Source organism: Balaenoptera physalus (assembly GCF_965194825.1).
Source record: "Balaenoptera physalus genome assembly, chromosome: 16".
In the NCBI taxonomy this organism is placed as follows: Eukaryota; Metazoa; Chordata; class Mammalia; order Artiodactyla; family Balaenopteridae; genus Balaenoptera; species Balaenoptera physalus.
Genome location: NC_138898.1, coordinates 15930101 through 15955852, shown reverse-complemented (window position 1 = coordinate 15955852; position 25752 = coordinate 15930101). Strand labels below are relative to the sequence as shown.

Below are 25752 nucleotides of genomic sequence, written 5' to 3'. Positions count from 1 at the left end.
AATGTCAAAGACTTTGCAGATGTGTTTCAAAAACACCACAGAGATGCCCAGCTTACCTCTTCATTCTACACTTGAGACCCCCGAGGTCTGAGGGGGAAGGACCTTGCCCAGAGCCACCTGGCCTGGCATCGGCAGAGCTGGAGCTCAGTCCAGACCCTGGACCTTTGGCCAGCCTGCTTGGAAGTGATCTCACTTTCCCTTCCAGCCCTCCTTCCACATTATGACAGGGACTGCCATTCTCTGGGAACCTTGCATTTTATCTGAGCCCTCACCAAGTTTAGGTGATGTTTAAACAACAGAAGACCTGGGGAGACTCAGTAAGCCTGGTCCTCAAGCAGTAATTCTGCTGGAGTATTCTGCCTCTTTCCAGAGACCTCCATAGAAGCACAGACTTTCACAGATTGAAGAGTTTGTATCACTGTCCCAAATGCCCAGCCCCCAGCCCTACGTGAAGTGCTGACACTGCCCAGCCACAGGGGGAGATACAGCGGCTGAGTGGGCGAGGGTTTTAAAATGCGTACCCCCAAATACTTGTTTTTACAAAGTTAAATAAGAAAAATTAGAATTTGGTGGCAGAGTTGAGAGAATCAACCCAACATCACTGAAGAGATTCTTAAGATTTTAAAATTATAGCTGGAAATTCTAAACAGGATTTTGCTTAAGCTTGGGTAAAATGCATCTGGGTATATGCTTTAGCCAGCATTGTAGAATATTTTCTTAGGACTTTATTGCTTTCTTGTCCTTCCTTCAGAAATGCCTTATGATGAGGTTGGGGATAGAGGAGAAAAAAGGGGAGAAAAGGGAGTGGACAGTTTTTTTTTTGTTTTTTGTTTTTTTAATAAATTTATTTATTTTATTTATTTATTTTTGTCTGTGTTGGGTCTTCGTTGCTGTGCGCCAGCTTTCTCTAGTTGCAGCGAGCGGGGGCTACTCTTCATTGCAGTGCGCGGGCTTCTCATTGTGGTGGCTTCTCTTGTTGCGGAGCACGGGCTCTAGGCGCACGGGCTTCAGTAGTTGTGGCTTGAGGGTTCTAGAGCGCAGGCTCAGTAGTTGTGGCGCACAGGCTTAGTTGCTCCACGGCATGTGGGATCTTCCTGGACCAGGGCTCGAACCTGTGTCCCCTGCATTGGCAGGCGGATTCTTAACCCCTGTGCCACCAGGGAAGCCCGAGTGGACAGTCTTTAACAAACCCTTACTTCCTGCTAGGCATGATGGTAATTCATGTCTACACTTCCTGGCCTAATAGTACAGGCTCACTCCTGCCCCATACTCAGTGGATAATATGACCTTGGGCAAGTACTTAGCCTCTCTATACCTCAGCTTCCTCCTCTGTAGGACAGAAATGATTAATGCTTTCTACCTCAGGGAATTGCTGTAAAATTAAATGAGATAAAGCCTGAAAGATGCTTAGCAGTGGGACTTCCCTGGTGGCACAGTGGTTAAGAATCTGCCTGCCAGTGCAGGGGACACAGGTTCGAGCCCTGGCCTGGGAAGATCCCACATGCTGCGGAGCAGTTAAACCTGTGAGCCACAACTACTGACCCCACATGCTGCAACTACTGAAGCCCGCGCAGCCTAGAGCCTATGCTCCGCAACAAGAGAAACCACCGCAATGAGAAGCCCGAACACCGCAACGAAGAGTAGGCCCCGCTCGCCGCAACTAGACAAAGCCCTCTCGCAGCAATGAAGACCCAACGCAGCCAAAAAATTATTAAAAAAAGAGATGCTTAGTGTGGCATGCAGTCAGGACTCTGTAAATGCTGGCTCTGATTATTCCCCCAAACCACCTTTCCAGGAAGTTGTCACATCCCCATTTTGTAGACGAGGACTCTGTGGCTAGTGAGGTGCCCAGCTCCAGGGACAGAAGCTGAGCGGCCCCAAGCCCTTGCTGTGTCACCGCACCATGCAAGACTCCAGTCGCTCAGTCGACATGCAGTAGCGGTGGGCACAGGGGCTCTGGAGGCCTCGCGACCTGTAGGACCCCCGTGTCAGTGTCCCAGAGCAGGGCCATTTGAAAAGGCAGGGCCAGGAATCCACTTAAGAGGCTCTATAAAGAGCAGAGTGACAGAGAATGTTCCAGGCAGAATAAACAGTCTCATGAAGGCCCTGAGGTCAGGAAGAGCTGGTTTGAGGAATTAAAGACCAAAATGGGCCAAGAAGAAAATGGAAATGAGACAAAAGGTCACAGAAGGAGGCAGGGCCAGATCAGTGCAGGATGTCAGGGGCTGGTGTAGAGTTTGGATTTTGCCAGATGTGGAATGGAAAAGCATCAAAGGTTGAATGAAGCAGGGGAACCACATGACCCAGTGTCTGATGTGCAAACATCACACTGGCCCTTGTGGAGAACACAGACTTGGGTCGAGGGCAAGAGGGGAGCAGGGAGGTGGTGAGGAGACGCTACTAGGGGTGCAGCTGAGAAATGATGGCAACCAGGTGGTGCACGTGGAGGGGAGAGGGGGCAAGTTCAGGCTCTCTTCTGCAAGTAGAAACGACAGGACCCGGTGACAGATTGGACGTGAGCGATGGCCCCAGGTTTCCAGCTTGAGCAGCCTGTACAGCGGGTGCCGGCCCTGAGCTCAGGGAGGCTGGGGGAAGCAGGCTGGTGATTGGACGTGTGAAGTTGGAAACGCGGGGGAGATGTCCAAGGGAAAGGCTAAGTAGGCTGTTAGGCTGCACATCTAGAGCTCTTAAGAGAGGCTTGGGGCTCTGTGGGAATCATCAACACAGACTATTAAGGCAAAGGGTGAGAACCCCCAGGGGGCAGATAGAGAAGAGGACAGCAGGCCTGGCCCTGGTGGGGGGGTGAGGGAGGCGTCACCAGGGTCCCTGACAGAGGTTAGGAAGTGGCCCGACAGGCCGGAGGAGGCGCAGCGGGGGTGGGGCCTGCAGGCCCTGGAGGAGAGTGGTCTGAGAAGAAGGGCGTCCATGGGGACCCTGCCGTTTCCTCCCACCTGGCGGCCTCCCAAAGCAGGACTCCCCGCCGCCTGCCCCCGGGGCTGCATGTCTCTGGCCCCGTGGGTGCAGAGGCCAAGACCCTGCCCGACTGCCTCTGAAGGAAGCCTCACTGGGGGGCCTCTCTCGGGCATCAGGTCCTGCTCTGGCAGGAGACGGGTTCCTCTCTGGCGACTTTGCTCTGGGGGTGTCCCTAAGGGACTAGATAGAGCTTGGGCCGGTCCCCAGCAGGCTGCATGTAGCCAGGACCAGCTGTCCTGCCCTTTCCCAGCTTCTGGGAATGTGCTCAGTCCGGGGCCCTGACTTCTTTACCTGCCTCAGTGCCTCTGTGGGTCTGGCTGCCCATCACAGAGAAAAGCCGCTTCCCTCTGAGTTTGAGGAATGCCAGCTCAGGAGGCCTTGGTATTTCCATCAGGTTTCCACGCCCCTTTCTTCCCTCGGAGAAGCCTTAGAAAGCATTTTCCCCACCCCTCGGGAGGCCTGTCCCAGGGCACCAAGTCCCACTCTGTGCTCTGTGTCCATTGCAAAATGGTCTGCTTTCTTATTTGTATGGTCTCTGCAAATATTTAATTTATAAAAAAGAAAAAAAAAAAAAAAACACAGGAAATGACCTTTCTGGTATATTTGGAAAGCAATTTGGTGCTGTCATGGAATCCGCCTGAGCGATGAGGTCTAAAAGCTGCAGACTTGGAACAGACCATGTAGCTCTTGGCAGAGGTTGGGGCCTCTTCAGTTTACAGAGCTGGGGGGAGAATAAAAACAGAAGGGAGAAGACCGAGTCCCGTGGGGAAACCCGACAGCACCCAGGGCAGGCACCTGCGAGAGCACAGCCTCTGATCCTGGGCCACTGAGGGTCTGGGAAGCGGAACATAAGGGCTCTTCTTTTTCCTCCCAGGCATTCAGGGTCAAATACCTCACCCTGGGAAGGCCCCCAGACCTCCCGAAGATGAGGAAGGGCAAATGAGCGTCACTCTTGAGCATCGCATAGGGCCCAAACTGAGATAGGAGGTGGTAGATCACTTAAACCCCGATGGGCTGTTGACTCTGCCTGGGTCACCCTCTATCCAGCTTTTCTGTAGATCTCAGCCCTAGGTCACATCCTTAAGGAGCCTTCCCTGACCATACAACCTTAACTGACCCGTCCACACACAGAGAAACCTGTTCTCTTCTTCCACAGCACTCATCACAATCCACGATGATAGATTCGTTTACCTGTTCAGTGCCTCTCTCTCGCTCTCTTTTTTTTTTAATTGAAGTATAGCTGAATTACAGTATTGCAGGTGTACAGCAGAGTGATTCAGTCACATATATATATGTTCTTTTTCAGATTCTTTTCCATTATAGTATATTACAGGATACTGAATATAGTTCCCTGTGCTATACAGTAGGTCCTAGTTGGTTACCTATTTTATGTATAGTAGTGTGTACCTATTAATCCCAAATTCCAAATTTATTAATCCCAAATTCCAAATTTATTCCTCCCCCCCTTTTCCCTTTGGAAACCATAAGTTTGTTTTTTGTCTGTGCGTCTATTTCTGTTTCGTGAATAAGTTCATTTGTATCATTATTTTAGATTCCACATATAAGTGATATCATATGGTATTTTTCTCTGTCTGACTCACTTCACTTAGTATGATAATCTCTGGGTTCATCCATGTTGCTGCCAGTGGTGTTATTTCATTCTTTTTCATGGATGAGTAGTATTCCATTGTATATATGTACCCCATCTTCTTTATCCATTCATCTGTCAGTGGACATTTAGGTTGTTTCCACGTCTTGGCTATTGTGAATAGTGCTGCTATGAACATAATGGTGCATGCATCTTTTTGAATTATAGTTTTATCTGGATATATGCCCAGGAGTGGGATTGCTGAATCATATGGTAGTTCTGTTTTTAGTTTTCTGAGGAACCTCCATACTGTTTTCCACAGTGGCTGCACCAAGTTACATTCCTAGCAACAGTGTAAGAGGGTTCCCTTTTCTCCACACCGTCTCCAGCATTTATTATTTGTGGGCTTTTTGATGATGGCCATACTGACTAGTGTGAGGTGATACCTCATTGTAGTTTTGATTTCCAGTGCCTTTTTCTGTTATCACATTGTAAATGTCTTTTTAGTCTCCATTGTATACCCCATACCTGGCATAGTGCCTGGCATATAAAAAGTGCTCAGTAAACAGTGAGCGAATGAATGAATGAATGAAAGAAATGTCAGGACTGGAAGAGATTTAGAGATCATATTGCAACCTTATTATTCAGATGGGGAAAAGGAAGCTGTGGGCTCACCCTGCTGTAAGGAGATTGAGCCAGACCTCTTGGCCACTGTTATAATGCAGGGCTGCACAGCCTTTGCTCTCCCCTGGAATCTAGACCATCTTCTATTATTTAGTCATTCATTAAATATTCATTGGGCTTCAACTCTGTGCTAGGCCTTTCGCATATAGCAGTACACATGTCAGCCAGGGAGCCACTTTTGTGGAACTTATATTCACTCAGCACCATAAAGCACAAGAGAAAGAAGTGTAAGTTTTGGCCTTCTATGCACCACTAAACAGAGTAAAAACAAAGAAGTTGAAAGAAAGTGTCAGTAGGACAGTTTTACTGATAAGTCACCCAGTGAGAATGGACCATAGTAATGACTTATTAATCGCGCGCCTCTTCCCTTCCACACATCTTGTCCGACTCTTTCCGAGCACATTGTCCCATTGCCTTTACAAGAGCCCCCTGAGCAGGAGGTGTTATTGTGAGCCTCACGTTGCTGAGGAGGAAACTGGGATCCAGAAAAATGAAGGCAGTTGTCCAAGGTCTCCAAGCTAGTAAACAGGGATGCCGGGCTGCACGCCGGCACTAGATGCCTCCTTCCAACCGCACACCCCCTGAGAGATTTGTCCTGTTGCTGGGGACTCCCGGGGGTGCAGTAAGGTGTGGGAGGAAGAGCTCTGGACCAGGAGGTCGGACTCCTGGATCAAGAACTTTGGGCAAGTCCCTCTCCCTTTCTGAACCTCACTTTCCCGAGCTATTAATGAGAGGCTTGTCTCCATGAGCTCGGGGAGCCCTTCAGTTTGATGATTCCACAAATGGTTTTGAGATAAGTGGAAAAAATTAATTAAGGTCGATCTCTAACTCATGCCTCATAACAAATAAATTTCAGATCAATCAAAGTTTTACATATGAAAAATAAAGCCATGAAAGTACAAGAAATAAGCAAGGGATGATTCTTTACTAATCTCAGAATGGGGAAGACATTTCCAAGTATGATCCAGAACCAGGAAACCAAAAAGTAAAATATGGATCAGTTTGACTACATGAACAGAAAAAACGTGCACGCGGAGAAATGTCAGAAATAAAGTCAGAGAATAAATAACAAGTAAAAACTACTTGTAACGCCTCTTAAGGCAAAAGACTAATTGTCTTAATATTGATATATAAATAACTCCTACAGATCAGTAAGAAAAAGGGCTACAATCTAATAGAAAAATGGGCAAAAGGATTTGGATAAACAATGCACAGAAAAGGAAATACACATGGAAAGCTGCTCGGTTGCACACACAGGAGCAGTACAAGCTGAAGCAGCGGGGGACCGTTCTCACCTTTCGGGTTGGGGGGAAAAGACTGTTGATGAGAATGTGGTGCCGCCAAGTGCTCCTCACATACGTCCAATGGGAATTAACCGCTGTGGAGGAAAATTTGGCTCTAGTCAATTTTTAAAATTTACATATCCTTAAAAAAAAAAAATTTACATATCCTTTAACGTGGCAATTCTACTTTTATGGCAACAACCCCAAAGTTTATCACTCAAGAAATCATTAAATTGGTCTACAGCAGTGAGACAGCACACACCATGCAACCAATTAAAAAAAAAAAAAGTTATCTTGTAGTATAAGGACTTTGGGTTTGTTTCTAGAGTTTTTATATAATCAGTGCTGCGGTGGCTTCAGGATGATCTGGAATTGTTTCCAGGAAGTATTTTTGAATGAAAAAAGCGAGATGGAAAGCAACTTTTTGTTTTAAATAAAAGAAGAAGGAAGGAAGGGAGGGCAGGAGGGAATATGTTTGTTGCCTGGATTATCTTGGGAGGACACAAGAAAGTGCTTGCCTGGTGGGGGGAAGGTGTCTGAGTCCAAGGAGGCCACTGAGCTCTTACTCTTTTTCCTTTCATACTTTATTTATTTATTTTTTTTGGCTGCGTTGGGTCTTCGTTGCTGTGAGTGGGCTTTCTCTAGTTGTGGCGAGCGGGGGCTACCTTCGTTGCGGTGCGCAGGCTTCTCATTGCGGTGGCTTCTCTTGTTGCAGAGCACAGGCTCTAGGCACGCGGGCTTTGTAGTTGTGGCATGTGGGCTCAGTCATTGTGGCTCGCGGGCTCTAGAGCACAGGCTCAGTAGTTGTGGCGCGCGGGCTTAGTTGCTCCGCGGCATGTGGGATCTTCCTGGACCAGGGCTCGAACCCGTGTCCCCTGCATTGGCAGGCGGATTTTTAACCACTGTGCCACCAGGGAAGTCCCTCCTTTCGTACTTTTTGTGTTTCATACCATACACACACATATTCAAAAATGAAATAATTTAAAAATAAAGTGAATGCTTTCACTGAAAAAAAAAATACAGAAAATTTAAAAATCATTCATAATTTAATTAAGTAATATTGATATGTGATCATATCATTGAGATTCTTCATTTAACAATCTATGTGAACAATCTGTGTGAACAATCTATTTCCCCGTCTCTTAAAAACTTCACAAACATTTTAATACCCGAATGGTATTTCATTTGGATACAAATTAGTTAAATATGTATATATTTCTCTATTGTCCATTTAGGACATGTGACATGCCCATTTAGGAGCTCATTTTGGTGTCTTTAGTTTTTGGCTATTACAGGTAATACTGTGATGAACATCTTTGAACATTTATCCTCATGCACAACATGGATTACGTTCTTAGAAAAAAGTATTATAAGCTGACTTAGTGGCTCAAGGATATGAAAAAAGGTGAGGTTTCTTGATGTATCATGTTAAGTCACTCAGAGAGGTCCTGGCGTTTATACTCTCCTTAACAGAGTCTGAGAATGACCGTTTTCTGATGCAGCTTCCAACTCTGAGGATTCTTTCTTATATTTCCCCATTTGCTGTTGACTTTAAGAGCAGAGAGTGAGGGAAGAATACAAATGTTGAAGAAAAACGAAATCGTGTGCTTGTGCTGTGGGTCAGAGAGCTCCCCAGACGCACCCCACCCCCAGACCTGTCTTTGGAATTGGTCTTCCCTGGGGGGATGGGGATGGCAGCCGGAGCACACTGGCCGCAGTTGGTGTTTTGCAGCATTGGCTTTTGAACTTGGTACGCTTCCTTCTCCGAGCCAGGAAAGTCAGCTTCCTACCCTGGGCAGCCTGTAAGGTCAGCCAGCCAAGGGCAGGAGCCAAAGCCCCAGGGTGTCAGTTCCAGAAGGAAGCTGGCCTTTTAGATGGAGCCTGTAACTCCATCCATCCCACAGTGTCAGATGCTAGAGATCCTGGACCAGAACATCAGCACAGCCATCTACAGTGGACAGAGGCCTTTCCCACTGGCCAAAGGAGTGAGTCACTTTATGGTTTCCACAGATAGGGAAAGAGGGATGGAGGGAAGATAGACAGACAGGTAGACAGAGAGATTCAGATTTAATTTGGCGAGTAATTATTTAGTACCTGCTCTTTGCCAGGCCCTGGTTGAGATATCTGAGGATGGAGCAGCCAGAAACATATGGTTCAGCTGCCAGAATTAGGCCTTTCAGTCTGGCCTGGTGAAAATCCAGACAGGAATACCAGTTCTCATAGAGCCAACGGTCTAGCTGGAGGAAAAGGGCTGAGGAGAAGGGGCTCGGGAGCTGGCGTGGCCTGCCCAGTGTCTCCTTCCCACCAGCAGGTATGGGTCCGCCTGAGACCTTCCCAAGTCGTGGTTATAAATTCACCTCGCAGACCTCAGAGGCTGTTGTGGCAATTTAGTAAGCGAGGTATGGAAAACATGATGACTTGATAAGTGTTACCTTTACGATTATTGTTAGAACCGTCGTCATAATTTTTATTCTGTGTTACTGCTGTTATTGCAACAGGCCACTGCCCTGTTCTCAAGCTTTGAGCAGTTTCCCCAGAGGGAGAGTGTAGAAGTGAAACTTCTGTGACCTACAGAAGAGCCACCTCTGGGACTTCAGAGAGTTCAGAGGTTTTTTTGCTGAGAAAGAGCCGGAAACACAACTAGGGCAACTTCTTTCTCTCAAGGCCGCTTAGAAAAATAGGCTCGGTGCGCCCCCTGCTGGAGCTGGGGGGCTGCCTTAAACAGAATTCTGGGCCCGCCTTTATTCTATTTTACAGATCTGGTAACGGAGGCCCAGAGAGGGGCAGTCTTGCTCAAGGTCTGGTGGCAGAGCCAGGTTCATAGCACAAGGTCACGTCTCTTGTTCTTTTCTCTGTCTACTACAGGACGCCTCCCTGTCTCCCCTGTCTGATCTTTGAGTGCCCCTAATTTATTCTTTAGGTGTCTCTTCTGAGCTCGGTGTTGTGGGGAGATGTGGTTTAGCCCTCCATAGCAGCCAGCCCCTCTTTTCACACAGCACTCACACGCACACACACACACACACACACTAGTTACTGAGCCCCACCCTGGCTGCTTTCCAGCTGCTTCCTGCCAATGTCAGTTACTTTCTGAAAACGTTGAACAATAACTTGGGCTTATAAAAACTCCTACCATTATAAAAATTTAGTCTTAGAAGTGAAAGTTCGCCTTAGACACAAAGTACCACACTTGGCAAGGTTTTTTCTTGTATCTGCTATCTTTCCCCATAGAAACTGGGTTTTCTTTCTTTCTCTTTTTTTTTTTAATTGAAGTATAGACTTACAATGTTGTGTTAATTTCTGCTGTACAGCAAAGTGATTCAGTTATACATATATGCATTCTTTTTTCATATTCTTTTCCATTATGGTTTATCATAGGATAATGAATATAGTTCTCTGTGCTATACAGTAGGACCTTGTTGTTTATCCATTCTGTACATAATAGTTTACATGTGCTCACCCCAACCTCCCACTCCATCCCTCCCCCAATCCCCTCCCCCTTGGCAACGACCAGTCTGTTCTCTAAGCTTCTGTTTCATAGATAGGTTCATTTGTGTCATACTTTAGATTCTGCATATAAGTGATATCATATCGTATTTGTCCTTCTGACTTATTTCACTTAGTATGATAATCTCTACTTGCATCCATGTTGCTGCAAATGGCATTACTTCATTCTTTTTTATGGATGAGGAGTATTCCATTGTATAAATGTATCACATCTTCTTTGTCCATTCATCTGTCAGTGGACATTTAGGTTGTTTCCATGTCTTGGCTATTGTGAATAGTGTTGCTGTGAACATAAGGGTGCATGCATCTTTTTGAATTATAGTTTTGTCTGGATATGTGCCCAGGAGAGGGGTTGCTGGATCATACGGATCATATTAGTTTTCTGAGGAACCTCCATACTGTTCTCCATAGTGGCTGCACCAACTTACATTCCCACCAACAGCGTAGGTGGGTTCCCTTTTCTCCACACCCTCTCCAGCATTTGTTATTTGTTGACTTTTTAATGATGGCCATTCTGACCGGTGTGAGGTGGTACCTCATTTTAGTTTTGATTTCTATTTCTCTAATAATTAGCAACATTGAGCATCTTTTCACGTGCCTATTGGCCATCTGTATGTCTTCTTTGTAGAAATGTCTATTTAGGTCTTCTGCCCGTTTTTCGATTGAGTTGTTTGTTTTTTTGTTGTTGAGCTGTATGAGTTGAAACTGGGTTTTCTTTAAGGTGTTGTTTTGCAACCTGCATTTTGCAATTAACAGTTTATCTCAGACACTTTGCCATCAGTACAGGTCCATCTGGTGCAGGGTATTTTTTTGTGAATACTTTATAATTTGTTTAATGCCTAGCCTTTTGAGGGACATTTGGGAGCTTCCCTATCACAGACCTAGGATGTGCAGTAAACATCCTCATACTATAAAGAGCATTGGCATTTGCCTACGTGTGTCTAAAACTGGAATTGGCTGGGCCCATCTCACCTAGAGGACTGTGAGCTCCTGGTCAGGCCAGTGGCTTAGACCCCCCCGTCCCTCGCTAACTCAGGGTGTGCCAAGTGGCCAGAGTCCACGGCCTGACTTGTGTGATTTGATTGCCTTCAGGAAATCATAGGTGCTCAAAGAGAGATACTCGTATTCCCCTAGCAGATTAGCCTTTTAAAAATATATATATAATAGCAATACCCATTGTTGACAAGGGTGCAGATAAACAGGCAATCTTACAGGCTGCTGGTGGGAATATAAATAGGAACAGAACTGAATTTATGTTTTATTTCCTCATCTTTTTCTGTTATTATAAATACCATTATGTCATTCAGGAAAGCAACTTGGAAATGTATCAAAAATGTGTCTTAAATATTATTTCACCCTTCCCTTTAGCTTAGCAATTCTACTTCTAGGAATATACTCTAAGGAAATAATTAGACATAGGCACAAATATTTACATAAAGACCTAGTGCTGTCCATAGTGATGGAAAATGGGAAAGTGCCTCCATGTTCATTTCTAGGGGACTCATCAAATATATCATGGTGCATATACAAAAATCATCTAGAGGGAACCTTCATGACGTGTTTTAGGGAGTTTCAAACAGGAAGCTATAAAATACGTGTACTATAGTATGATCTCACGGATCCTTTTTTACATGTGTATGGCTCTTCTTTATATATGTGGTTCTCTTCTTTTCTCTCTCAGCTGTAAAAATCAACCAGCAGGGCTATTAACCACCATCTCTGTAGCAGTAATTCCTAATTTCCTGTCTTTCCTCCCAACCCATCCCCCATCTCATGAACCATCCTCCATCCACTTACTTATTCATGTCAGGAAGCTCACTTCCCCATCAGCCAAACACCAAGTCCTGGTGATTCATCCTCCAGATTACATCTAGAATGTGTCTATCCATCACCACCTCCGTCCTTCACCCACCATCTTTGGTTTTTTTTTAAACTTTTCATTTTATATTAGAGTATAGTTGATTAACAATGTTGTGTTAGTTTTAGGTGTACAACAAAGTGATTCAGTTATACATATACATGTATCTGGTTTTTTTCAAATTCTTTTCCCCGTTAGGTTGTTAGAGAATATTGAGCAGAGTTCCCTGTGCTGTACAGTAGGTCCTTGTTGGTTATCCATTTTCAGCACAATTCTTTTTTTTTTTTTTTTTTTTAGTAAGGTTTTATTTATTTATTTATTATTTATTGTTTAGGCTGTGTTGGGTCTTCGTTGCTGCTCATGGGCTTTCTCTAGTTGCAGCAAGCCAGGGCTGCTCTTCGTTGTGGTGTGCGGCCTTCTTATTGCGATGGCTTCTCGTTGTGGAGCATGGGCTCTAGGCACGCGGGCTCAGTAGTTGTGGCTCGCGGGCTCTAGAACACAGGCTCAGTAGTTGTGGCTCACGGGCTTAGTTGCTCCGCGGCATGTGGGATCTTCCCGGACCAGGGCTCGAACCCGTGTCCCCTGCATTGGCAGGCGGATTCTTAACCACTGTGCCACCAGGGAAGTCCTATCCGTTTTAAATATAGCAGTGTGTACACATCAATCTCAAACACCCTAACTATCCCTCTTTCCCACCCTTCCCCCCTGGTAACCATAAGTTCGTTCTCTAAATCTGTGAGTCTGTTTCTGTTTTGTAAATAAGTTCATTTGTATCTTTTTTGATTCGCATGTAAGTGATATCATATGATATTTCTCTTTCTCTGTCTGACTTACTTCACTCAGTATGACAACCTCTAGGTCCATCCATGTTGCTGCAAATGGCATTATTTCGTTCTTTTTAAAGGCTGAGTAATATTCCATTGTATATATGTACCATATCTTCTTTATCCATTCTTCTGTCGATGGGCATTTAGGTTGCTTCCATGTCTTGGCTATCGTCAACAGTGCTGCAGTGAACACTGGGGTGCATGTATCCTTTCGGACCATGTCTTTCTCTGGGTATATGCCCAGGAGTGGGATTGCAGGATCATATGGTAGGTCAATTTTTAGTTTCTTAAGGAACCTCCATACTGTTTTCCATAGTGGCTGCACTAATTTACATTCCCACCAACAGTGTAGGAGGGTTCCCTTTTCTCCACACCCTCTCCAGCATTTGCTGTTTGTGGATTTTTTGATGATAGCCGTTCTGACTGGTGTGAGGTGATATCTCATTATAGTTTTGATTTGCATTTCTCTAGTAATTAGCGACGTTGAACATCTTTTCATGTGCCTCTTCATCTGTATGTCTTCTTTGGAGAAATGTCTACTTAGGTCTTCTGCCCATTTTTTGATGAGGTTGTTTGTTTTGATGATATTAAGCCACATGAGCTGTTTGGAAATGAATCCCTTGTTGGTGACATCATTTGCAAATATTTTCTCCCATTCTGTGGGTTGTCTTTTCATTTTGTTTATGGTTTCCTTTGCTGTGCAAAAGCTTTTGAGTTTAATTAGGTCCCATTTATTTTTGTTTTTATTTCCATTACTCTGGGAGATGGATCAAAAAGGATCTTGCTGTGATTTATGTCAAAGAATGTTCTGCCTATGTTTTCCTCTAAGAGTTTTACAGCATCTGGTCTCAAATTTAGGTCTTTAATCCATTTTGAGTTTATTTTTGTGTACAATGTTATAGAATGTTCTAATTTCATGTGTTTACATGTAGCTGTCCAGTTTTCCCAGCACCATTTATTGAAGAGATTGTCTTTCCTCCATTGTATAGTCTTGCCTCCTTTGTCATAGATTAATTGACCACAGTTGCATGGGTTTATTTCTGGGCTTTCTATCCTGTTCCATTGATCTGTATTTCTATTTTTTTTTTTACCAGAAATTTGTATTTATTAATAAGAAACCCAGGTTTGGTATCTATCAATCTCATTTTTGCATTAAAAACAAACAAAAAACCATACTGTTTTGATGCCTGTAGCTTTGTAGTATAGTCTGAAGTCAGGGTGCCTGATTTTTCTTTCTCACGATTGCCTTGGCTATTCGGGGTCTTTTGTGTCTCCATACAAATTTTAAGATTTTTTGTTCTAGTTCTGTGAAAAATGCCATTGGTAATTTGATAGGGATTTCATTGAATCTGTAGATTGCCCTGGGTAGTATAGTCATTTTGATAGTATTGATTCTTCCAATCCAAGAACACGGTATTTCTTTCCATCTGTTTGTGTTGTCTTTGATTTCTTTCATCAGCATCTTATAGTTTTCAGAGTACAGGTCTTTTGTCTCCGTAGGTAGGTTTATACCTAGGTATTTTATTCTTTTTGATGCAGTGGTAAATGGGATTATTTCTTGAATTTCTCTTCCTGATCTTTCATTGTTAGTGTATAGAAATGCAACAGATTTCTGTGTATTAATTTTGTAACCTGCAACTTTACCAAATTCATTGATGAGCTCTAGTAGTTTTCTGGTAGTGTCTTTAGGATTTTCTATGTATAGTATCATGTCATCTGCAAACAGTGACAGTTTTACCTCCTCTTTTCCAATTTGGATTCCTTTTATTTCTTTTTCTTCTCTGATTGCTGTAGCTTGGACTTCCAAAACTATGTTGAATAAAAGTGGCAAGAGTGGACATCCTTGTCTTGTTCCTGGTCTTAGAGGAAATACTTTTAGCTTTTCACTGTTGAGTATGATGTTAGTTGTAGGTTTGTCATATATGGCTTTATTATGTTGAGGTATGTTCCCTCTAAGCCCACTTTCTGGAGAGTTTTTATCATAAATAGGTGTTGAATTTTGTTAAAAGCTTTTTCTGCATCTATTGAGATGATCATATGGTTTTTATTCTTCAGTTTGTTGATGTGGTGTATCACATTGATCGATTTGCTGATATTGAAAAATCCTTGCATCCCTGGGATAAATCCCACTTGATCATGGTGTATGATCCTTCTAATGTATTGTTGGATTCAGATTGCTAGTATTTTGTTGAGGTGGTTGTTTTTTTGTTTTTGTTTTTTTTTGCTGCATTGGGTCTTCGTTGCTGCGTGCGAGCTTTCTCTAGTTGCGGCAAGCAGTGGCTTCTGTTTGTTGCGGAGCACAGGCTGTAGGCTCGTGGGTCGTGGGCTTCAGTATTTGTGGCTCATGGGCTCCAGAGTGAAGGCTCAGTAGTTGTGGCACATGGCCTTAGTTGCTCCGCAGCACGTGGGATCTCCCCGGACCAGGGCTCGAACCCATGTCCCCTGCGTTGGCAGGCGGATTCTTTTTTTTTTTTTTTTTTAATTTTATTTATTTATTTATTTATTTACTGATGGCTGTGTTGGGTCTTTGTTTCCGCGCGAGGGCTTTCTCCACTTGTGGCAAGTCGGGGCCACTCTTCATCGCGGTGTGCAGGCCTGTCACTATCGCGGCCTCTCCTGTTGCGGAGCACAGGCTCCAGACGCGCAGGCTCAGCAATTGTGGCTCACGGGCCTAGTCACTCCGTGGCATGTGGGATCTTCCCAGACCAGGGCTCGAACCCGTGTCCCCTGCATCGGCAGGCAGACTCTCAACCACTGCGCCACCAGGGAAGCCCGGCAGGTGGATTCTTAACCACTGCGCCACCAGGGACGTCCCTGTTGAGGATTTTTATGTCTATGTTCTTCAGTGATATTGGCCTGTAATTTTCTTTTTTTTTGTGGTATCTTTGTCTGGTTTTGGTATCAGGCTGATAGTGGCCTCACAGAATGAGTTTGGGAGTTTTCCTTCCTCTGCAGTTTTGTGGAACAGTTTCAGAAGGACAGGTGTTAGCTCTTCTCTAAATGTTTGATAGAATTCATCTGTGAAGCCATTGGGTCCTGGACTTCTGTTTTTTGTAAGTTCTTTAATCACAGTTTCAATTTCAGTACTTGTGATGGGTCTGTTCATATTTTCTATTTCTTCCTGGTTCAGTCTTGGGAGATTGTATCTTTCTAAGAATTTGTACATTTCTTCTAGGTTGTCTGTTTTATTGGCATACAGTTGCTTGTAGTAGTCCTGTTTTTTTTAGGCTGCACTGGGTCTTAGTTGCAGCACGTGGGATCTTCGTTGTGGCATGTTTAGTTGTGGCATGCGGGCTTCTTTGTTGCGACATGCATGTGGGATCTAGTTCCCTGACCAAGGATAGAACCCGGGCCCCCTGCATTGGGAACACAGAGTCTTACTCACTGGACCACCAGGGAAGTCCCTGTTAGTAGTCTCTTATGATCCTTTGTATTTCTGTGGTGTTGGTTGTAACTTCTCCTTTTTCATTTCTAATTTTATTGATTTGGGTCCTCTCCCTTTTCTTCTTGATGAGTCTGGCTAAAGGTTTATCAATTTTGTTTATCTTTTCAAAGGACCAGCTTTTAGTTTCATATTGTTTTCTTCGTCTCAGTTTCATTTATTTCTGCTCTGATCTTTATGATTTCTTTCCTTCTACTATAGGTTTTATTTGTTCTTCTTTTTCTAGTTGCTTTAGGTGTAAGGTTAGGTTGTTTATTTGAGATGTTTGTTGTTTCTTGAGGTAGGATTGTATTGCTATAAACTTCCCTCTTAGAACTACTTTTGCTGCATCCCATAGGTTTTGGATCATTGTGCTTTCGTTTTCATTTTTCTCTAGGTATTTTTTGATTTCCTGTTTGATTTCTTCGGTGACCCATTGGTTGTTTAGTAGCATATTGTGTAGCCTCCATGTGTTTGTGTTTTTTACAGTTTTTTTCTTGTAGTTTATTTCTTATCTCATAGCATTGTGGTCGGAAAAGATGCTTGATATGATTTCACTTTTCTTAAATTTACCGAGGCTCACTTTGTGGCCCAGCATGTGGTCAGTCCTGGAGAATGTTCCATGTGCACTTGAGAAGAATGTATATTCTGCTGCTTTTGGATGGAATGCTCTATAAATATCAATTAAGTCCACCTGGTCTAATGTGTCATTTAAGGCCTGTGTTTCTTTATTGATTTTCTGTCTGGATGATCTGTCCATTGATGAAAGTGGGGTGTTAAAGTCCCCCACTATCGTGTTACTGTTGATTTCTCCCTTTATGATTGTTAGTATTTGCCTTATATATTGAGGTGCTCCTATGTTGGGTGCATATATCTTTACGACTGTTATGTCTTCTTCTTGGACTGACCCCTTGATCGTTATGTAGTGTCCTTCCTTCTTTGTCTCTTATAACAGCCTTTATTTTAAAGTCTATTTCGTCTCATATGAGTGCTGCTACTCCCACTTTCTTTTGATTTCTATTTGCATGCAATACCTTCTTCCATCCCTGCTTCACCCACCATCTTCTCACACCTGAATTTTTGCAGGAGCCCCCTAGCTGGCCCCCATTCAGGTCTGCTCACCTTAGGTGCCAGAGTCATCTTTGAAAATGCTAATCTGAACATTCATGAGCCTCAACCCCTCAGGGACCAAATTGAAGATGTGATCGGGCCCCTGCCCGGCTCAGCAGCATCCTCGGTGTCTTGGCCCCTCTCCCACAGTTCCCCAGCCCACGGCTCTTACGTTTCTTCCATCCCACCGTGCCTTTGCTCCACAGAGCCTTCATACGTGCTCTTCCCCTCACTCCTGGTCTAGGCTCCTTGTCTATCTATTCCTCCTAGGATCTCGGCTAAAATGTCACTTCCTGACCCCCAAGCCTTGGTCAGGCCCTGGTAGTCACTCTTGCCGCAGACCGGCTGCAGAAAGCTAGAAGTTCCTGGCGGTGAGGGGTAAGGAACTGAAAAGCACCAGTATGGGGTCAGAAGGGCCAAGACAACTGATGGTTGCAAGGCAAGTTTATTCAAAGAGCATGAATGTATATATAGGTTTAGTACGGAACGAATATTAGACAATAAATCAGTAAACCTTGTATTTCCACATAATTCTGTCGCCACTATCTATGCGCCACTATCTATGCGTCAGCATGCCTTATGGGCCATTCTTTGGAGATACAGACTTCCCCCTCAGGGCAGCACGTCCTTCTTCTGGGGAACAACCAGGGGTTCTTAGATCCAGAGCAGGCACCTGGAACGATACTGGCCGCAAGCCATTTTCCTTTTTTACGCTCAATACCGCAGCGTCAGGAGTGCATACCAAGAAAGAGACAAGCAGTTCTCCGGAAAGCAGAAAGCTGAATAAGCTTACAGCTTGGGGGCCACCACACACTCTGGTACCCTGCCTTCTCCCTGGAAGTCCGGAGCACTGTGGTAATTACTTAGGTATTAGGTAATTACGCTAAATGACCCAGTAGACTGTAAGCTCCCTGAGGGCAAGGACCACGGCTGACTTGTTCGTTGCTGCATCTGTGGCCCCTAGCCAGTGCCTGGTACATGGTGTTGATAAATGTGTAGATAGTTATCGTGAACTTTACTTAGAGAAAACACAAAAGATGTTCTTTAAAACGGTGGTGGTGGCTTTTGGGGTATAAAATTATGCATGACTTATTTTGTTCTTTGTACTTTTCTGTGCTTTCTGTTTTGTTGTCAGCGAGTAAGGCAATAACTGTCAGTTTGTCAAAAGACATCAGTGCCGGGCCCCAAGCTGAGTCTTCTGTGCAGGATGCACCAGGGTTCACCTCTGCCCTCCTGCCCTTGTCCCCACAGGCCTGAAGAGCGATGCGACAGGCATGATGGAGGTCGAGTCCTCCTACTCGGACTTCATCTCCTGTGACCGGACGGGCCGCCGGAACGCAGTCCCTGACATCCAGGGAGACTCCGAGGCCGTAAGCGTACGGAAGCTGGCTGGCGACATGGGCGAGCTGGCCCTCGAGGGCGCAGGTCAGAACCCACGGGCACTCTTGCGTTCAAGCACTCCTGGTGGGAGACCCTCTTCTGGGCTCCGGGACTGGCCTCTAAGTCCTAGCCTGCCCCCACTTTCTCAGAGAAGAAACTGGATTTAAATCAGGCCCCAGGCCCACGGTCAGTGGCAGAGGGCAGCCACTCCCTAGGCTAGGGGGTGCCAACGTCTCAGGCCGTGAGGACCCTCTGGCCAGGCATCCCGGTGCTTCCCTTTCCCCTCAACCTCCCCATCCACCCACAGGCCCTGTCAGTTCTCCTCCAAGGTCCCTCCCCAGTCCCTCCGCTTCTCTGTGTCCCCACAGCCACCACCTGGCTCAGGCCACTCCCAGCACCGCAGCAGCCTCTGCCCGGGCCTCCCTGATCCACCCCCGCCCCAACCCTTCTGCTGGACAGCTGCCAGCAGGGTTCATTTAAACCCCCTGTCCCATCGTGCTTCTGCCCCTGCGTCCACCCCGCTTCATCTCACGGTTTCCTCTGCTAGAACATTCCTCACCAGTCCTGGCTGCCCGAGGAACCCCACCCTCCCTCCCCGTGCCGTCCCGTCAGCGGTCCGTCAGCCCTCCCTTGTCCTGCGGCCCGAACTCCTCACCAGCTGTGGAAGCCTCCCTGGGTCTGACCCTGCTCCCCTCCAGCCTCTGCTCCCATCTTTCTCCCCTGCGCCTCTGGTCCAGCCTGAGGAAGGGACTTCTGTTTCCTGAAAGTCCCTGATGGGCCTTGCACACTCTCCCTCTGTCTGGTCCTGCCTGCCCTCCCTTTGCCGGGCTGGCTTTTCCTCTTTCTTAGAGGCCCAGACCGCTCTGCTGAGAAGCCGTCTCTGACCGCCTCCCCCTGTCTGGCAGGGGAGGCGCCTCTTCTCTTGGCCACCTCCACAGCCCGCTGAGCACAGGGCCTCTCCTCTGGGATCCGCATCCTGGGCCCTCGGTGCCTGGTGGCGTTTGGCACCCGGCAGAGGTGCCTGGTCAATGGCTGTTCACTGACCAGCACGCCCAGCTGCCACGCCAGGCCTGCTGCCAGGGCATCTGCGTCTGCTCTGGTGAACGGTTTTCTATCTCCTTCAACTCAGTGTAGCCGCTCATCCACCTGCCCAGGCCCTCTAATGCCGGCTCCCACCCCCGTCCGATTCGAGATCCCTGCGGTACCCGGTGTCCTGGCAGCTGTCTGCCAGGGTGACGGTCAGTTGAAAGGGGGACCTGAGGAAGGAGTGGCGCTCAGCGCAAGGCAGTGAAGTGCGCCTGGTGCAGTGCAGGCCAGAGTGGCCGAGGCGCCTTCCAGCAGGCCCTGCAATGAGCAGCTTCCGCTGGCACGTCTGCGAGCCATGCTCAGTCCAGCGGACTCACCAAGGGAGTGGGAGTACAGAGAATACAGGTTCTGATCCTGCGGGCCCTGGAACATCTATTTGCCTAAAGCTCCCGGGAAACTGATGCAGAGCCCGGGCAGGGGAGGAGGAGCCACAGCCTTTGCCCGTCCTGAGGCCTGGCCACCAGGCCTCCCCAACTCATGTGTGTTAACGCTCCCCAAGCCCTTTGTGTGCGAACCTTTGTCTTCTCTGATGTTTTCTTACGTGGGGAGCACAAACATTTCCTTACTTGGCCGAATAATGAAACATAAACAACCAGCAGAGCATGAAGGAATATGAACGCACTGCTTGGCAGCATGTGACCGGGAAACTTTCCGAATCACGCTGTGAAACTGCCCTGCGGGAGTCCCAGGGGTGCTGGTTGGAGAGGAAAATGCTTGGGGACCTCTCTGTGGGCCAGAAGAGAGCTGGGGCCTGCACAGAGGAAGCCTTGCCCCTGGCTGAGCTGTCCCATGTGCCAGGTGACCACAGAGGGGCAGGGATGTCACCCTCACTTCATAGATCAGGAAGCAGAGGCTTGGAGAGATTAAATAAATTGCCTGAGGTCCCACAGCAAGGAAATGGCAGAGCGGTAGTTACTGCGGAATTTAACGAAAATATTCTTGCTCGCCAGGGTGGGAGGCTTCGGACCAAATAGGGCATCACAAACTGGGAAATCTGCCTGAAGCGCAGTCTAATTTGTCAGGCTTCCAGTGGGCCAGAAGGACCCTCTGGGACCCGGCCTTTGCTGCCAGGACACCAGGTACCTCGTGCACAGGCCCTGGCCCATGATAGGAGGTGACCTGAGGCGCAGGTGTCCAAGTTCTCCCTGCACCGCTCACTACCACTGACCCCACCTCTGAAGCCAGCTGCCAGGGCAGAATGAGGCGGTGTCAGTGACGGGTCTTTACAAACCCTGGAGAGCGCTCCTTTAGGCGGCAGCCTCCTAGTTAGTGGAAGGGACACGGCTCCCTCCACTGTTTGGCTCTCAGGCAAGTCGGTTCACCTCTCTGAGCCTTGTTTTTCTCATCCGAGTCGTATCGTGACCCTCATCACACCTCCAGGCTGCTGTGTGACTGCACGGAAAGTACTTGTCAGTCTGCAGCCTCAGGATCTGGGTGCAGGGTAGTTTCTCCCTAGTCACGCGAAGGGCTTAGCCTAAGGATGCAAAGACAGAGGCCAGAGAGGGAGATGGGGCTGGTGTGGTGGGGACAGTGAAACAGCCAGGGGCTCCACCCCAGCCCCTGCTGCAGGCCACCCCTGGTGCTCCCCTGGGCTGGCATCTTCTGATGCCCTTCTCTGTCTTACAAGAACTACCGTTTGCCGAGCACATGCTGGGACTCTGGACACCCCACACAAATATCCTGACCCTCACCAGCTACAAGTATCCATCCGTGATCCTGGCCTTTTCTTCACCTTAATTATACTAGTAACAGCGCATGCACATTTTCTTTGTAGAAATTAAAATGTTACAGACTAGGCTAAAGTTCCCTTTAGCTACCCCCCCCCCAATCCAGCTCCTGTCCTGCTCCCCAGGGCTTATCCACTGTTACTGCTGTGGCTGGGCCCCTCTAGGCCTCCTTCTATGCATTACGTTTGTGTATATGCTCCTTTCTCTCTCCTCGCAGAAGGACAGGCGGAGGTGGGCACCCCAGACAAGGAAGGCAGCAATCAGCCCAAGAGCAGCGATGGGACCACCTCATCTTGAACATGACCTTGCCCGAGGAGGCTGGAAGAGAGACACGCCGTGGACGGAAAGCCCTGGCACTGGCCCGGCAGCCTTTCCGCTGAGCAATGTGTTCCAGGCAAGCCAGGCCAGACTGAAAGGCAGCCCCAGAGGCTCCCGTGGCCCCTACCCTGGGAAGGCCCTCTGCCCACACCCCCAGGCTCCACGCTCCCACCACCTCCTCACTCGCCCGGGGTACACTTTCAAGACACTGTAACCACAGGATGTTATTTATTCAGCAGGTGCTGGGACTCGGGGGCTGGGTCCTGCCACCTGGGTGAACAGCCTGGGCAGGGACCACATTCTAGCTCTGCCCCCTCTTCTCCAACCCAGCGAGCCTTCTGTGTCAGGACCTTCTTACCCCTTTTTTAAGAAGCACTTTTAAACTTTTTAGAAACTTTAAACCTTTTCTCAGCAGAGAGGGAGGGAGCTGACAATTTACCTTTTATTTTGGAAGCCATTGTAAGTTAAACTTTTTGACCATCTATGCAGCTCTGAGGTTCCCTCATGGAGCTTCACAGATCTATTTTTAGGGAAGGGATCTTGTGCTCAAAACTCTCTGATTAACTCTTTGCCCTTTCTACCAAGATAAGTGACACCTAGGACCCAGGAAATAAATGCTGATGATTTGTGTGATAGGTTTAGATGATTATTTCTCCTTTAAACAACAGCAAAAGCAGGGGCTGGGCCTTGTTTCCCCAAGGCCATGATTAGCTGGGACCCATCGCTGCCCCAGGCTTCCACGGAATGAAGTACCTGAGAAGATGCTGGGGTACCGCAGAGGCCGGCACCACTCAGGCCAGTATCTGAGGAATCATCTTCCATCTCACCCTCTCTCAGCCCAGTTCACAGCTTTGGGAACCTAAAAGGAAGGTTTCCCCCCTTAGGACCTAGAGTAGGAGGGGGTTAAGAGTTCAGGGAGCATTTAAGCAGATAAGCCTTCCAAGAGAAGCCTGGTTTCTTCTGGACGGAGGGCAGGCTTTGGGCCCCGCTTTGCCCCCCCTTCCCATTCACAGACCCCACCGGGCTCTCGGGACCCTGCTGCTGGGCAGGCTGCCTGCTTCTGGGGGCCCCAGGGGCTCCTTCCGTTCTCCACAAACCCAAGTTGGCCCGCTCCGACCGCAGCGCCATACACCACATGCTGCACAACCCCAGCCGTTGGTTTCTTTATTAAGCACCAGATTTTCAGCACGAGTCACCATAGGAGGAGGGATTCAGATTCAACCAGCCACAGGCCCTGATCCTGGCCTGGGCACACAATCAGAGGAGAGACACGGCCAGGCGGAGGTGTATGTGTGTACAGAAACAGGCACGTGGGCTTCACGAGCGTCAGTAGCTGACTCTGGAAATCATAGTCTCCCTGGAAGGAGTGAAGGGAAGCCTGGCGATGAACCCCGGAGTTGTGAAGACTCCATGCACAGGGTGAGGACTCTGAGGGTGGCCACGATGTCTTCAGGGACGCTGCCCTGCTCGCCAAGTAAAGGAAGCAGAAAGATGAGGCAACTTGTAGTACCCAGGACATGAAAAAAAAATCACAGAACACCAGAGCCAGAGAGGAACCCCTTTCTACAGATGGGGAGACTGAGGCTTGGAACAAGGAAAGGCTCTGTCAAGGCCACACAGGAAGGAAGGAAGGAAGCAGAACCTAGCTGCACCCTGGGCTCAACTCCCTGCCCTTGGCTTTGGGCAGCCCTGGAGATGCCCCAAGTTGCCAAGACCTTGGGAGTGGGCTTGAGAAAGTCTCCTCCTCAGACCAGCCTCAAGACAGCATTATGCAGAAAGTGAGCCTGTCCAGTGAGGGAGGACCACCAGCCAGGGAGTCGTCACGCATCCCTGGTGCTGCCCAGGAGAGGAAGGGAGGGCATCTTGCTAGAAGTCCCCGGAAAGCCAGGTGGGAGCCAGGGCAGGGCACCAGCCCAGCAGCTCAGTCAGAAACATACCTGCAGAGGCCAAAGGTGGCATCCCATAGGCTTTATAGAGCAGATCAAGAAGCTCCCTCTTCTCATCTTCTGGGAGGAAACTGGACTTCGCCGCATTGATGTTCTGGAAGGGCCAGCACGGCAGACAGCGTGAAGCCAGAGAGCATAGAAGGGAGTCCTTAGCAATCTAGTGACAGTCCGTCCTCTTCATCAAACATGGGCAATTCGTTCAGCTCAGAGTGGGGAGGACTTGTCCAAGGTCACGCGGCAGCAAGTGCCAGAGCAGAGACTATGAGCTTCTGCGTTCTTAAAGTGGCAGGACGTGATACACAGATGTGGGAAGGAGGTTGGAGAAACCTTTGAGAGACAGACAGGGTGGGATGTGTGGCGCCAGAGAGACAGTCCTGCAGGGACAGACTTGGGACATCAGAACCACTGAAATCACGGGCTCATCCTGGGGTCTGTGAGTGGCCTGAAAAGTGTGTGCAAAATGTATAGCTGAGCACACCTTTCTGGGGAGATGGTTGACAGCTTTCAGAGTCTTTCAAGGCATTTGACGGAAGCAGAGGATAAAAAACCCAGTCCTAGGTCAGGATCTCAGCCGAAGATGTCTTCTCTGTGGAAGGCATCGAACTCCAGGTCTGCCTTGGCCTGGCCTGTTGCAGCAGACTCACCCCTCATTCTCCGGGGCTTCCGGGCCCTGGACAGGACCTGCAGGCCTCACACACTCCCAGGGCCCAGAGTCAAGGCACACAGCCACTCACCAGTCTCTTAAACTCCTCTTCAGTGAAGCCCATGTCCTGTTTGGTCATCTGGTAATCAGTGTCCAGGGTGGACTTGAAGATGAGTGGGTCATCCGTGTTGAGGGAGTAGTTAGCCTGGTCGTTTTTGAACCTGGACAATGCAGGGGGGTGGGGGGTGGGGGGGGAGGGGGAGAAGCACCTCCTGTCACTGCTGTGTAAACAGTCACTGCACGTGGACGTCCACCCTCCTTTGAACCGCGCGGCACCCTTGGACAGGCCTGGAAGTTCTCGTTGTACAGAGGAAGACACAAATTCAGGGAACTCGGGTGACTTGTCCAAGGCCACATTACTAGCAACTCAAGACTTAAAGCCGTCCAGCCAGGCCAGAGCCAGGCAAAGGCAGGAGAGGGGCCGGCTTGGCGAGGCCAGAAAAGCAACAGCCCGCTCTAGCTACCCCCCTCTCTGGCCCTCCCCTTCACAGCCGCACTCTGGGAGAGTTGTCTGCCCCCTTCACCAACCGTCCTCAGCACCCCCTGGGATCTGACTCTTCAAATACGCCATGGGGACTGTTCTTAGCGTAATCCCTGACCACCATCTTATTAAATCCAATGGACTTTTCCTAGCTCTAACCTCACCCGACTTGTGGAGCAGAATTTTATACTGGTGACCTTTTCCCTAGATTTCTTGGACACCGCACTTGTGGCTTTCCTTCTGCCTGTGCCTTCAATGTCACTGTCCTTCTGGATTCTCTCCTAGGCCCTCTTTTTTTTGTTGTTGTTATTCAAACAGAAAGTCACAAAAATTATAATCATCCTCATCAGTTCACTCCGTCCCATGTAATTAATTTTTTTTATCTTGATCTTTTGTTAGCACTTTTACGAATTCATCAGTTTTCCATTAGAGTTCTGAAAATGCTTATTCATTCAGTTCAGCAGTACAGTCAGTTACCAGAATCCTAGGCCCTCTTGCTCCACTGTCTGCTGAGGCCATCACTTCTCCTTCCACCACCGAATCTCTTTAGGTGACTCTTTCTCCAGCCCACAGGCTGTATGCCCACATGCTTCCAAGAGCCTCCACTTGGGTGTCCTGTAGGTACTGCACACTCCACATTCCTAAAGCAGCTCAGGCCCGCCTTGTAATCAGAGTGTGAGCGAGCCCAAGCTCCTCTCCTTCTCGTAAGCTTGGCGGACAGACCATCAGTGCTGGCCTGACTATGGTCACCAGAGTTCTTAGTGAACTTCTGGGTCAGCTTTTCCCTCCTGAGGCCTCTCCCAGGGCTCAGTCCCAGGGCAACCTGAAGAAGGGCCAAAGCTTCTTAGTTAAGCCTATGGGGC

At 47.8% G+C, this 25752-nt stretch overlaps 2 protein-coding genes across 12 annotated transcripts in view; one reads left to right on the top strand and one right to left on the bottom strand.

Annotated features, from left to right (window-relative positions):
• The window catches only part of PKIG (cAMP-dependent protein kinase inhibitor gamma), a 115707-nt gene extending 93027 nt beyond the window's left edge, over positions 1–22680 (top strand). For all 5 annotated transcript variants that reach the window (XM_082430421.1, XM_082430422.1, XM_082430419.1 and 2 more), the window contains 2 exons: positions 18500–18673; positions 21659–22680. In XM_082430421.1, coding sequence (XP_082286547.1) covers positions 18523–18673; positions 21659–21738 — 231 coding nt within the window. In that variant the 5' untranslated portion in view covers positions 18500–18522 and the 3' untranslated portion in view covers positions 21739–22680. The remainder of the gene's footprint in view (positions 1–18499; positions 18674–21658) is intronic.
• Positions 22681–22909: 229 nt separating this feature from the next.
• The window catches only part of ADA (adenosine deaminase), a 28407-nt gene continuing 25564 nt past the window's right edge, over positions 22910–25752 (bottom strand). For 2 of the 7 annotated variants that reach the window (XR_014254809.1, XR_014254810.1), the window contains 3 exons: positions 24440–24569; positions 23697–24291; positions 22910–23222 (listed from right to left, as the gene is read on the bottom strand). Coding sequence is in view for 4 of the 7 variants with exons in the window: in XM_082430282.1 (XP_082286408.1) it covers positions 25374–25712 (339 nt within the window). In the remaining 3 variants the exon portion in view is untranslated. Of the gene's footprint in view, positions 23223–23696; positions 24570–25366; positions 25713–25752 lie in introns of those variants that run through there. The other 5 variants (XM_082430282.1, XM_082430283.1, XM_082430284.1 and 2 more) reach the window with 4 other exon arrangements.